The sequence below is a fragment of the Scardinius erythrophthalmus genome (genome assembly GCF_964197995.2).
Source record: "Scardinius erythrophthalmus genome assembly, chromosome: 3".
Lineage (NCBI taxonomy): Eukaryota > Metazoa > Chordata > Actinopteri > Cypriniformes > Leuciscidae > Scardinius > Scardinius erythrophthalmus.
In genome coordinates, this window is record NC_138223.1 from 38,487,486 (window position 1) to 38,501,051 (window position 13,566).

General features: G+C 36.8%; 1 protein-coding gene across 5 annotated transcripts in view; it reads left to right on the plus strand.

The window, feature by feature from the left end:
* sh3pxd2aa (SH3 and PX domains 2Aa) overlaps nt 1-13,566 on the plus strand; it is a gene marked incomplete at its 5' end in the record, with an annotated part of 104,060 nt that overhangs the window by 42,611 nt on the left and 47,883 nt on the right. For all 5 annotated transcript variants that reach the window (XM_081362513.1, XM_081362514.1, XM_081362517.1 and 2 more), the window contains one exon: nt 217-308. In XM_081362513.1, coding sequence (XP_081218639.1) covers nt 217-308 — 92 coding nt within the window. The remainder of the gene's footprint in view (nt 1-216; nt 309-13,566) is intronic.

Genomic DNA, 13,566 nt, shown 5'->3' on the forward strand with positions numbered 1-13,566 from the left:
ATTATGCAGACTTGAATACACCTTTTCTGTGGTGATGTTTTAATTTGCTTAATTAAAAAGATTTTTCCTTTTCGTCATCTTAGACATCCGATCCTTACTGAGATTTCAAAAGGAAACAACATTTGGTATAGTTGTGGATTCATTAGTCTGCTGTGTTTCTGGGTGGTTGTCTTGATGTTTTGATTGTCCGGTTTCATGTTCTTTCTGTCTTGTCAGGCGCTGGTCCGGCTTCCTCCCCAGATTTCGCAGAGCGAGGAAGTTCTCCGCTTCTTCGAGACCAAACCAGATGATATCAGCCCTCCCGTAGAGTGAGTGTCACACAGACCTTCACAAACTATTGTCTGCACACTCTCCCACATAGAGAAACCTAAATGAAGCCAAATATGAATAAAATAAAGTGCAGCGTAGTGTTTAATGCACACTGCACTACCATATACTGAATACTATTTTTTAAAGTCTCACTTTAGTCAATAATTGTATCCCTTAAAACTCATCAAAATCACATATTTAAACTTCATCTTCATGCCTTTAAATAGCTTGGATGTTACATATGCTAAAGCCCGCCCCCCTCGTGATGTGATTGGTTACAAGGTTTGTGACGTCAGAAACACCAGCGATTTCAAACTGCGTTTTTGAGACTGTCTTTGATTCACTGCAGTTTTAAGGAGAAAATACTCAGTAATGGTGTTGACTTATGAATTTGCACATGGTTTGTCTTAAAGCATATTAAAAACACCACATAGACAATTAAACAACATTAAAAGCTTGATTTTCACCACAGGGGGGCTTTAAAATAGTACTATTTCATTTATTATGGCACTGGAAATGGAAGATGTGTGAATTGCATTGTGGGATACAGTATTCCATGCACGATTTTGTTTATATCATCTCGACATTCAATGTGCTGACACACATGACACACATGCAGACTTGCATGATTTCTCACACTCCCACACACTCTGCATGGTGTTGTGTAAATCTTAAAGCCTCCTGCTGTATTTACATACTTTTCTTTGATTAGCTCAGTAAAAAAAAATCATAATTTGGCTCTCAAGAATGTCGTATCTTCATTGTAAGAGAATCTGTGTGGGTTTCAGGAGAGGTGCAAATGCAGATTTTCTTCATTCTCCAGCTTTAAGTTACTCCCATCCCGACACATTTGAATCACAGTGATGCGATGGTATTGTTTAATTAACACTGATGTGGATATGCACGGTCCTCTGTGAGTGTGTATGTGAACGTCTTTCCCTAGGCTGGTCCATAATTAGCTCCTGTGAATCCCATGAAAATTCGAGCCAAATGAATTAACCTACAAAATGAATAGAGAAAGAGAAGCCCATGTTAGGAATAATTCATTTGTTATACTAGCATTCAAAAGTTTGGGGTCAGTAAATTTTTTTTAATGGGATAATTCATTCAAAAATGATTTCCCCCCCCCATCATTACTCACCCTCAAGTTGTCCCAAACCTGTTTGACGGTACAAGTTGACGGTAGCCATTGACTTCCATAGTATATTTTTATGGAAGACAATGGCTACCTTTAACTGTCTGGTTACCAACATTCTTCAAAATATCTTCTTTTGTGTTCAACCGAAGAAAGAAACTCATACAGGTTTGAAACAACTTGAGGGTCAGTAAATGATGACAGAATTTTTTGGTGAACTATTCGTTTAAAATAAATAATAGTTTTATTCAGCAATGACATATTAACACTAGAAGTGCCAGAATTCCATAACTACTAGAACTGCCGCAAGCGGTAATTAATGCATTAATGCATTTATTGTATTAGGATATCTTTTAAAAACAAAACAACACCAAACTGTGCATTTAAACAAGTTTAATTATACATCTATAAATAATAATATCCATAGATGTCCTGAACAAAATGACTGAGCAGCCTGTTGTCATATTTACACTGTTCGATCGCGCCCGCGCCTCACACACACACACACACACACACAAACACACACACACACACACACACACACACACACACACACACACACACACACGCACACACACACACACACACCCCATATTCCAGCATTGCAATCTTGACATCGCAGCCTGTTCATTATAGCCATAATAAAGTATAATAATAAAATAGTCAATCTATTTATATAGTCAGTAGTAGCCTACAATTCGTACCATTTTGCGCATGTGAAGAGGATGATTTTTTCCGTCGATATTGGAACGTGAGTGAAGTACAAAGCCTATGATAAAGAATAGTTTACCATCCAAATACATCGCAAATGTTGAAACATTTTGATTCTAATTAGAGAGTTACAAGAGCCCAACGCCGCTTACTTTCACTTTCGCTTGAAAGTAGCCTATTTCATTTTGGCTTGTTTATAGTTATTTTTTCATTCTTGTTCTGTTCTGAATATCATTACATTTAAATGATTTGTTGTGGAATATGTTTTGTGTATTTTTTACCACATTTTATTGTTGTGTATTTTGGTATATGTATAATAATACCACGAAATTCAGTGCGGTCAATCTGACAGTCTATGGCCATATTTTAGGAAAAGTCTATGGCTATATTTTAGGAAAAGTCTGGTACCAGCAGGATTTTATTTATTTTTTCAACAAAGTTATTGCAGATATAAAATTCAAAACGGTCAAAATGACCGCCATGGCAGTTCTAGTGTTAAAATAATCAAAAGTGACAGTGTTGACATATAATGTAACAAAAAAATCTATTTCAAATAATTGCTGTTCTTTAAAACTCAAAGAATCATTTTAAAAATGTATCAAATATTAAGCATTTAATATTTTAAGCAATTAACATTAATAGTTTTCAACATTGATCAAAATAAGAAATGTGTCTTTAAAGACATTTCTTGAGAAATATATTCTAAAATATATTATAATAGGATGGATGGAAAGGAAGCTTATTTGCAAAACAGAAAAAAAGGTAATTTAGAGTTTTTATTTCAGTTTATTATTGAAACAGAATTATGAGATAGACTAAGAATTCTGAGGAAAAAAGTTTTTTTTTGTGCAAGATATAAACAAATATTCCAATGCATAAATCAAGCGTCCATAGGAAAAAGTTATTTTAAATTGTAATATTTCACAATATTACTGTTTTTACTGTATTTTTGATCAAATTAATGCAGCCTTGGTGAACATGAAAGACTTCTTTCAAAAACATTAAAAATCTTACCGACTATAAACTTTTGAACGGTAGTGTACATATACATAATAAGTAGTAAATAAATTATTATTTGTTCTTATTTTTTGAGTGCACGTTTAAATAGTGATTGTCAGTCTGTCACGATGTTGGATTGTTTTTGTAATCTCATATAGGCAGCCTTGTTTGCTGTAGTAGTGGGACAAAACAAACAAAAGAACATTTTACTTTCTGTAACCATTTTACTTTCATCCTTGTGTCTTTTCTTTTCTTTTCTCCTTTGCTGGACTCGGAGCTGTCCGTCACATACTTCTTTCAAATTCCCTGCTTTTCTTTCCCTCAGTGTGAATTTCTCCCTAGTGATATGAAGTAGGCAATCTATTTTCATGTTCAAAACACATTCATCATATGCTGCAGTGGCTACACACAACCACACACTGACATCAACACACACACACACACACACACACACACACACACACACACACACACTGCTCACTCTTTACAATCATAAAAAACAACAACTTCGTTTTGTCTGTCATCTACAGTGCATCCTTGAACACTCTCCTGATTTTATGTTGCTGCTCGTCTGTGTCAAAGTCCATGACAGTAAAATATGAGTGTGTGTGCTTGTGTTTACGTGTGTGTGTGTGTGTGTGTGTGTGGTATAGGTGTCCTTGTGCCCTACTGATTATAATGACTTATACTGTCTTTTTACGCATCGCGCCGCGCTACGGGTGTGTCTGCATTTGTGATCGTATAAACAATGTTTTGAATAGACAGTAGCAAATTCTTAAAATAGGAAAACATACAGGCTGTGTGAGTCAGAAGCGCCAGAATGTACATGCAAATATGAAATTGCTTTTTAGAATCAGCTTTGTGCACAGCCGGTGTTCGACCCCCGTCAAATTATTACCCCCCTAGGATTGGTAGGTTTAGTATTAGTTGTGGCGGAGGGGTTAGGATTAGGCAATCAAGTACTGACTTAAACTAGGGGGGTAATTATTTGGCAGGGGGTTGACATTCGGCACAACACCGGCCTTGCACTCTGAAAACAGTCCTCAGAAAAATGCGCAGAACTCAGTAAAAATTTATTGTTGGACTGTTCTGGAACAGTGTTGTAAATAAAGCTTAAGCACTGTTTTCTAATTGTGTCCTCTTTTGGAAGGCCAAACGAAGTAGTTTGGCTTTCGCAATGAAAAACACAGCGTCTCTACGACATGGTGGCGCCGGCGCAGCAGCAATACAGCGAGAATATAAGTTACTCCTTCTTTCTTTGTGTGTACATTTGGGCGGCGTTATAAAACTCTGCCCCCACACACCGACGTAGATTTGTGGGGGAGTGTTTGAACGAAGCGTTTTAGGAAGGCGTGGCTGAGCCTTAACTTTTACAAAGAATTTCTCTTTGGGTTTGAGACTTTGGGCTTTGTAACTCTGCAGATCTTATACTTGCACTAACACACTAAAGAAAAAGGAAAACATGAAATCGCATCATATGACCACTTAAAAAAAAAAAAACGCTGGTGGAGAAAGAGTTAAAAACAGTTGTGCAGTTTTTTCAGGATATTTTGATGAATAGAAAGTTTAAAAAGAAAAAAAATCATTGCATTATAAATATCTTTACTGTCACTTTTGATCAAATTAATGTGTCCTTCATTTATAGAAGCTTGTTTCTGCCACGGAATAACAAATAAAAAAGGTAATTGCAATTTTATATCTTACAGTTCTGAGAAAAAAGTCAGAATTGAGTGATATAAACTTACAATTACATGGAGAGAAAAAAAAGTGAGATTTTAAAAAAATTTATTCTGTGGATTTTTTGTGGATTTATTGACTCATAATCCATATAAAAGTTCTATTTGTTGCCGCACTAGTCTGTTCATTTCAACCACTAAGCTTTAAATGGCGTCTGTTCCTGTCATCAGTTTTGAGGCTGTTCCTCTTTATCCGTTTTAGCGGTGTATGCACCTGTTGTTTGGAAACTGACTGTCTTGACTCTCATGATGCTGTGATGTGTTATTCAAATATCCAAGTGTTAATTGTCAGAGCTCCATTAGGACAGACACATTGCTGCTAATAGCTAAACAGCCTAATGTCACTCACCTCTGCAGGTGGATTTGTTATGGCGCTTGTTAATGTGTGTGTGTGTATGGTATACAGACTGTGTCCTACAGTGAGCTGTATGTGATTGGTGGATTTGTATCCGGCTAAGCTTGATGAGAAATGCACTACACATTTTTTTCGGAGGTTTCCGGATTGGCGGGAAGACCGTTAACAATCTTAGTACAGGAACTATTGCACCACGTATAAATTGCTTCAAAGGAGCATAACATGTTGATTATTGTCACGAAAACAAAAGAAATGACGAAAACTGATGGAGAAATCAAGATCCGAGCGGATGCCCAGACAGCAATCTGGGTGGTTACAAGTTAGAACAGGTTAATTTCTTTACACACCTGGGTAGTCAAAAATGAGCGGATATACAAATGTCTAGAACAAAGAGCGGATTACTGAATCACATTAAACCCTGTAATTTAAGCTATTTTGGTCATATAATGGAGGCATGAAGGAATGAAGACAGCATCATGACAGGGGTAGTGGAAGGTTTCAGAAGTCGTGGAAGACTGAGAATATGCTGGCTGGATAATATTACAACATCGACTGGTCTGTCTGGAGCTGGCTTGTTTCGTGCCATACGAGAGAGAAGACTCTGGTCATTACTTTCTCATCCATGCAGCCAACCACCGCCAAACGACAATGGCAAAATGACACATCAAGCTGAGAGTACAGCCTATGAGTACATCTCTCAGTCTCAGATATACGGGCTGAATCACTTGGAGACCAGCAGTTAGTAAATCAAAATGAAACAGGGACCCTGACGTTTAAGAGAGTGTGCCTGTGAGTGTGCATCCTATCAGCGATCAGTTTCTCTATGTGTTTGACTTTGGTTTGAACTGTAACTCACACATATTAAATGTGTGTGTCTGGCAGTAGATATATTTGGCCACACAAGTGCATGTATCTTTCTGTACAGTATTCTCTACCAGTAGCATACATTCAGTTGATACTGTGCTGATCTTTTTCAGTGGTGTGATTTCACAGATTCTTAACTTGTGTGAGTCACTTGGAAAGTCCACATTCCACGATGATCCGCGTGACGTAGTTTTTGCCCAATTTTTGTGTCTGCGTAGACAGTGCACTTACAACAGTGCATGTGCGAGCGACTTGAGCGCTTGAAAACAATGTCCACTAGGTAGCACGCACGTGCCAAACGCATCTTTCCACACAAAGGAGTATAAGTTGGCCCTGTCCCAAATGGACCACTCTATGTGCACTTGATAACAAGATCGTAGGGTGTCCCATTTGTTATTCTAGGTTTCAGAAGGATACTCATGAGTGCACCCCCCTGCCGCCCCTCCCCCCCTTACGTCAGCTATCAACAACCTACACATCTTAGCATAAACACAATTGTTATTAAGGTTACGTTCACAAACCACTATAATTCGAACAGGCAAGCATATGTGTGATCTGGCATGGCGGCCAGTAAAAAAAAAAAAAAAAAAGCCTAACTAAATACTGTATGTCTTACCCAATGCAAGCAAAACATACATTTTATTCAAATTCTGAGGCCTTCCCAGCCTTACACACGCTCCGCCTATGCAGCAAAGACACATTATTCAGCAAGGATGCATTAAAATTATCATATGTGACAGTAAATAGATATATTCAGTGAAGATGGTTTTAACTCATGTCATAATTTATAAACCTTGTTTAGTTCCTCTTTTTGTCTGTATCTGAGATTGAGGCTGAGATCCATGGAACACATCACTGTCTTCGCATCAAATGGTGGGATGGTTTGATTACTGTATGTAAAGGGTTCTAGAGGTCTGGTTTCTCAAATTTATACACAATGTAAACAATACTCAAACTTTAATTTGATGCAAATGCAGATATATCAATATATATCATGGTTATTGAATATACACCATGGAATGCTCTTTAGCGAGGTTTAATAAAGCTAGACCACGAACAATACAGGCTTGGTTGTCATAAAGAAAACCATTAAAAATTGTAACATTTATAATGTTACAAAATATTTATTTCTATTTTAAATAAACGCTGCTCCTATGAGCTAACGCACTATATTTTAAATCTTCTGAAACCATAGCTTCGAATGACGAAATGACTGAATCACTTATTTTATAGTGCTATATATTGAATATTGAAATTTCTGGATGAACTATTCCTTTAATAAACAACCAGATCAAGCTAGCTTTTTAAATTGTCTCATCTTTATGAACTGTTAAAATCATGTTGCCAGAAAATTATCGCTTGAAGCAGATGGTAATTTCGTAACATTACCTAGCCTTTCATTTAAGGAGAGATCTGGAGTCATGGAGTTCATTGAATGGATGTGGAATAATGGATTGGTTTAATGTGGTCTGTCGTGAGGACAGTTGAAGTGAAGGTGAAATTTGAGATGCGTTTGTGCCATGTAAGTGTGCTGCTAGTGTTTCTGTTTTTAGATGGATATGAATTATTGATGCACTGAAGATTTCCACCGGGAAATAAATTCCCCTGAGGAAAACACACTGACACGTGTGAGCACTCTTGATCTTGAGAGCTTGCCCACTTTCAGCAAATACTGATCTATGATCAAATTTCCCACCTGAAGTAATATTCACACCATGACGTCAATTCACTATAAGTCAAGGTATTGCAGGTTCAGATGACGTCATCCAATCTAACAATATCACATGATGATATCAATTCAATTCAGTGTACAACAGAAAGAAGACAAGACGAAACTGCAGTTAAACCTTAACCAACAGCATCAGCCATAGTCAGTTTTTACCTCATGATTACACAAAGTAAGAAGGTAAAATGAAGTCCATGTCACACAATATAATTATTACTTTATATTACTTACAATTTAATTATTACTTACCCAGATGTTGTTCTAAGGCCATATTACCTTCTTTTTTTGGAACACATAAATGTGCTTGCGCTTAAAGGTGCAGTGAGCGATTTCTGAGAAACAGTTGATTTTCAATATCAACCCAAACAAACACACCCCTCCCTCCATTGCTCCGCCCCCAAAGTGTACGAACACGAAATGCAAGTGTGGATGTCTCTTCATCATAGCTGAAGCGAAGCAAAATAATGCTTCATGAAAAATACAACGAAGATGATGAGCGAATGACAAGGAAGAACAAAAACTGAACATACAGTACACAAGAACACAAGCAAGAGCTGGTCGCAGATGAGCAGATTCGTTAAGTTGCGAATTTAACTTATGCGCAAAATTGGAATATCGCATAAAAAATGTGCGAATAAAGCACAGTTTCCATCCAGTGAGCCAAAGAGAACAAAATCGTCACTTCCTGATAAACTGGCACCAAATATCGCCAAGAAAAATGGAAGTTGCTGCAGAAGGAGAAGCCACTGTATATAATAATTTCGTATGTAATAAATAACTTGCGGCTCAGAGCGCGCAGACGAAATGCAATAAAGTTATCTTGCTTTCGGAGCACCGAACCACTTTAACGACAGACTTTGCTCAAGCATTTCAGACCAACCAAAACAGCATTTCAGATGCTGTGCAACAAGATCAGTCCGCTGGTTAGTCCAGTTATGCCGTCCCATCGCAAAGTCACATGTCTTTTTTTGATGCGCATGGAGGAATTTATTCGGTAAATGTGTTTCAGTTTATGCACATGTTTTCTTACCAAACAAAAAGTACACCCGACTCAATTGAGCGCATATGGTTTTTATCGGAATTTTTAGAATTTATGCGTATTTTGGCGTTTCCATCGTTTTTTTTTTTTTTATGTGGATGAAAATGCGCACAAAATAGGTGGATGGAAACAGCTAATTTTACTCACGTATGGAGCAGAGATAACGCAGCCTCAGTGTCTGTTTTCAGACCTTCTCGCTTAGGTCACAACATCAGCGTGTTCACAGCTTGCCCTTTGTTTTGTTCAGTGTGTTTGTTTTCTAACTACCACAGTTTTTGCCATTAAGACTTGTAGTGTGTGTGTGCTGCATGGCTGTTCTCAGGGACAATGCAGGGCACTGTCGACAAAGAAACTCCTCCATTAACACAGCTGGAGGGAAAGCACTCTACCATCTGATGAAGAAAGACAAAGATGCTCTTTGAAAACTCAGAAAAAGCCATGACTGATTCATAGTTTCCACTGCTCTGTGAATTATGGGAGTGTGAGTCAGACATTTTGTGTTCCAGATATAGCCTAAATTTGAGGGAAAACGTAAATTTTATACTTATACTATTTGTGTATCAGGAGTGTCAGGACTGCAGTAACTACTTTTGTGTTAGATAACATAATAGTTCTCACAAAAAAAGAAAAACTCCTTGGAAAAAATGATATCCTCATATATATTAAAGTGCCACAGAATAAGATATTGACTTCAGTCATTCAATTTAAGATTGATATACTGTAGATATCTCGTGGAGGTACGCTGTTTGAGCCATCTGCTGGAAGACATGCGAACTGCAGCCTAAACCCCAAAGCCATTATTTGTTCATTTGGTCTAGTGATGGATTTCATTGAACATTTCGTGTTAAAGGAGCATTTTTTTGTCAATTTGGAGTGCTGTCAGTACAGAGAACAATGACAAAAATCAGTGTTGCCTACACCGTGTTATCCTCTTTTTAAAATTTGCACCCTGTTGACTTCAATGGGGCAAGTTTTAAACCTGCTTTTAGCCTCTTAACATCCTTGATGTGTCATTACAAGTGCCCAGCCATGTGAGTGATTCCTTCAGAGTGAACGCGGGTGAATCTGACTGCAGTAGATGTGAAAGATATGAATAAAAGTAATGTTAATTCAGCGAGCGCACATACCTGTATTTACATCCTGTTTTCGGTCGAAGTCCATAGTAATCGATTGTCGAGTTCACACGCATAGGTTTAGTTACCTATGATCACGCGCGTGAACTCGACAATCGATTACTTTGGACTTCGACCGAAAACAGGATGTAAATACAGGTATGTGCGCTGGCTGAAAGCAACACCGATTTTTGTCATTGTTCTCTGTATTGACAGCACTCCAAATTTACAAAAAAATTAGCTCAATGTTAAAATTGACTGGAGTTCTCCTTTAATTATGGATTACTTTTAGCACTATTCTGCTTTTATTCTGATTTAATTCTTTAAATCAGAGTATTTCTGTATACACAAATGTCATTTATTTTCTGGATGTTTTCATTTTACCAAAATTCTGACTGGATCTTACCCCTTAGAGAAACAAATTTTTGTATGTTACACTAACATTTAATGACCACAAATTGTCCAAATACATATTCTTGTATTTGGATAAAACTTATCCAATACAAATTGGATAAGTAGCCTACAATCCAATTTGGATCTTATTAAATACAAATTCTTGTATTTGTTTATATAAAACAAATTAAATGTATATATATATATATATATATATATATATAATTCTTTAAATAAGATTTTTTTTTCTGTACATTCAAATGTTATGTAATTATTTTACAGCCATTTTTAGTTTACCAGAAATGCAGTGTAAATTAAAGTATTAGTGTAGACACTGCATTATATAGAAAGTATACTTAGTTTATATGTTAAATGTGAGCATATAAAAACCTGCCATAATGAAATTGGCCGTGGAGTGTAACTGTTATGAACACTAGAGGTCACTGTCACTCTGAAAACATCTGCTGGTCTATTATTCTTATCAATTATTTTAAAATCGTTTTTTACTTCTTTTTTTTATAGGTATTTTTAGGAACCAGTAATTATGTCTTATTTACTCAACAATACCAGTGCTCATTTGCATTTTGGTACTTCTTGAATGTTAATTTTGGACATTGCATGCTGAAAATGGAAATGACCCATTTCTGTGTTGATGTTGTACATGTACAGTGTTACATTTTAATTGCAAGGTAAGAATTAATATTAGTTATATATGCATCAGTAGCTTGGTTTATAGACAAAACTGACAGTCTTCTGCTGTGTGCTAGTTTCTCTCTGACACACACACACACACACACACAATTTAAATGCACTACGGCTGGTTGCTTTTTCTGTCAGACACATTTTTTCCACTCGGACAGAATTCTTTACATATGCATAGCTCATAGACAAGCGACTGAATCCCAGGAGATCTTCTTCACACTGCAGCATGCGTTCAGAGCGCACTGGAATGTGTTTTACCATTAAGTTTAAAATAGAGTGTCACACAAAAGCTGCTGTCCGGTACAATCAGAATTGAGATGTCATGGAACCTACTGTATTACACAATAGATCTGTGATAAATGCTCCTGGAGATTTTAAAGACAAAAAATATAGCTTTAAAATGACATTGCCATTCAAATTCCCAGTATCTCTCTGTCTGTCCATTAGTCCAAGCCTTACACTTACATCAGATGATCTGAGACAGATGGCAGTGATCAGAGCAGCGTTTCCACCACAACACACACATTTGCTATTTTAGACCATCTGATATTGAGCAGTCACTCTCTCTCTGTTTGCCGGCTGTGTACAGGGGAACGTTTTTTATTAGCTGGTATGATGGATGGTTGCTGGTAGACTGTGTATTCCCACATGGAGTGCTGTAAATCCTGACCTGGTTATCCTATAGTCTTTCTGCGTAATTAAATGGGGGTGGGTGAGGGGTGGGGGATCTGACTTAAACCCCTTAGAGAAACAAGTGACATCTGATCACAGTTCTGGAAATAAATACACTCAACACTACACAGGTGAAAATCCTTCAGAATCTATAGTTTCAGTGTATTTCCATGTTTTCAATATATATATATATATATATATATATATATATATATATATATATATATATATATAATGGATTTTATTTTACGTTTCACTAATATTTGACAACCACAAAGTGTCCAAATACAGTTTCAATTTGTTCAATGTTGAACAGTTGTAATATTTTTGTTTAAACAGGATTGGTTCAGAATTCTTTGATAAAGAACAGTGTTTATTTGAAATAGAAGACGTTTGTCAGACTGTAAATGTTGATACTCTCACTTTTGATCAATTGAATGCATCCTTGCTAAATCAAACTAATATTAATTTCTTTCAAAAATAATAAAAATAAAATCTTACTGACACCAAACCTTTGAACAATAGTGCATATGTAAATTGTATGTGATTTTTAATGTACTCCTGTGACATTTAAAGTGTAAATTTAATATACGAAAGACATATGCAATAGATTAAAATATGTGTGGGCATGTCATCATCAAAGTTTAAAAGGCTTAGTTCACCCAAATATGAAAATTCCGTAATTTACCCATTGTCAAGTTGTTCCAAACCTGTATGAATTTCTTTCTTCTGCTGAACACAAAAGAAGATATTTTGAACAGTTTCTGCCCATTGACTTCCATAGTATTTTTTTCTATACCAATGGAAGTCAATGGGGACCAGTAACCTGTTGATTATAAACATTCTTCAAAATATCTTCCTTTATGTTCATTGTTCAACAGAAGAAAGAACTTAGGAATAAGGCTGAAAGATGACTCAACAGATTGCAGTATTTTTCCCATCGCTCGAGGGGGGCTGTAACGGTTTTGGAACCATTTTGCCATGTTTATGATGTTGTTCTGCCAGTTTCGGAACTGCCTTCCACTGTATCCATTATGGGAGACAATTTGGTTACCAACATACCATCAAAATATCTTTCATGTTCCACAAAAGAAAGAAAGTCATACAGGTTTGGAGCAACTTGTGGGTGAGTAAATAATGACAGAAGTTTCATTTTTGGGTGGACTATCCCTTTAAGGGATTTAGTATGAAGTGAAAGACTCATTCAGTGGCGAGCCTGTCATGATTGGTTGGTTTAGGTGCAGACCCAGGTGGTCACTGGTCACGATGACTGATTATTGTGTGGCTCCTCAGGGGGTTAATGCAGGATAAAACTAGTTCATTATCTAAAGTGGTGTTGCTGAAGGATCTGATAAGATGATCAGTCAAGGAAAGAGACAGACAATGAGACAAACAGAGAGTAAGTACAGTGGATAGCCAAAAATAATTGTGATTTAGTTCAAAGTTAAAGGCTTGTTTCATGAGGCGCGTCCTTTTAGGCCGGGGAACGTTCAAGGAGCAAATTGATGTCGAATGTGGAAGGAAAATGACATCATAACAATGCTGATAGGCTGTTAAGACCACAAGAACATGCGGTAGCTCTTAAAGGGATAGTCCACCCAAAAATGAAAATAACCCTAACCCTAACCAAACCGTTTCCCATTATGGAAACAATGGAAGTCAATGCTGAAACTGGCATACAACATCATAAACATGGCGAAATGGTTCCAAAACCGTTACAGCCCCCCTCGAGCGATGGAAAAAATACTGCACTCCGTTGAGTCATCTTTCAGCCTAATTCTTAAAACCGAATGGGTTTACTGTTAGGAACCGT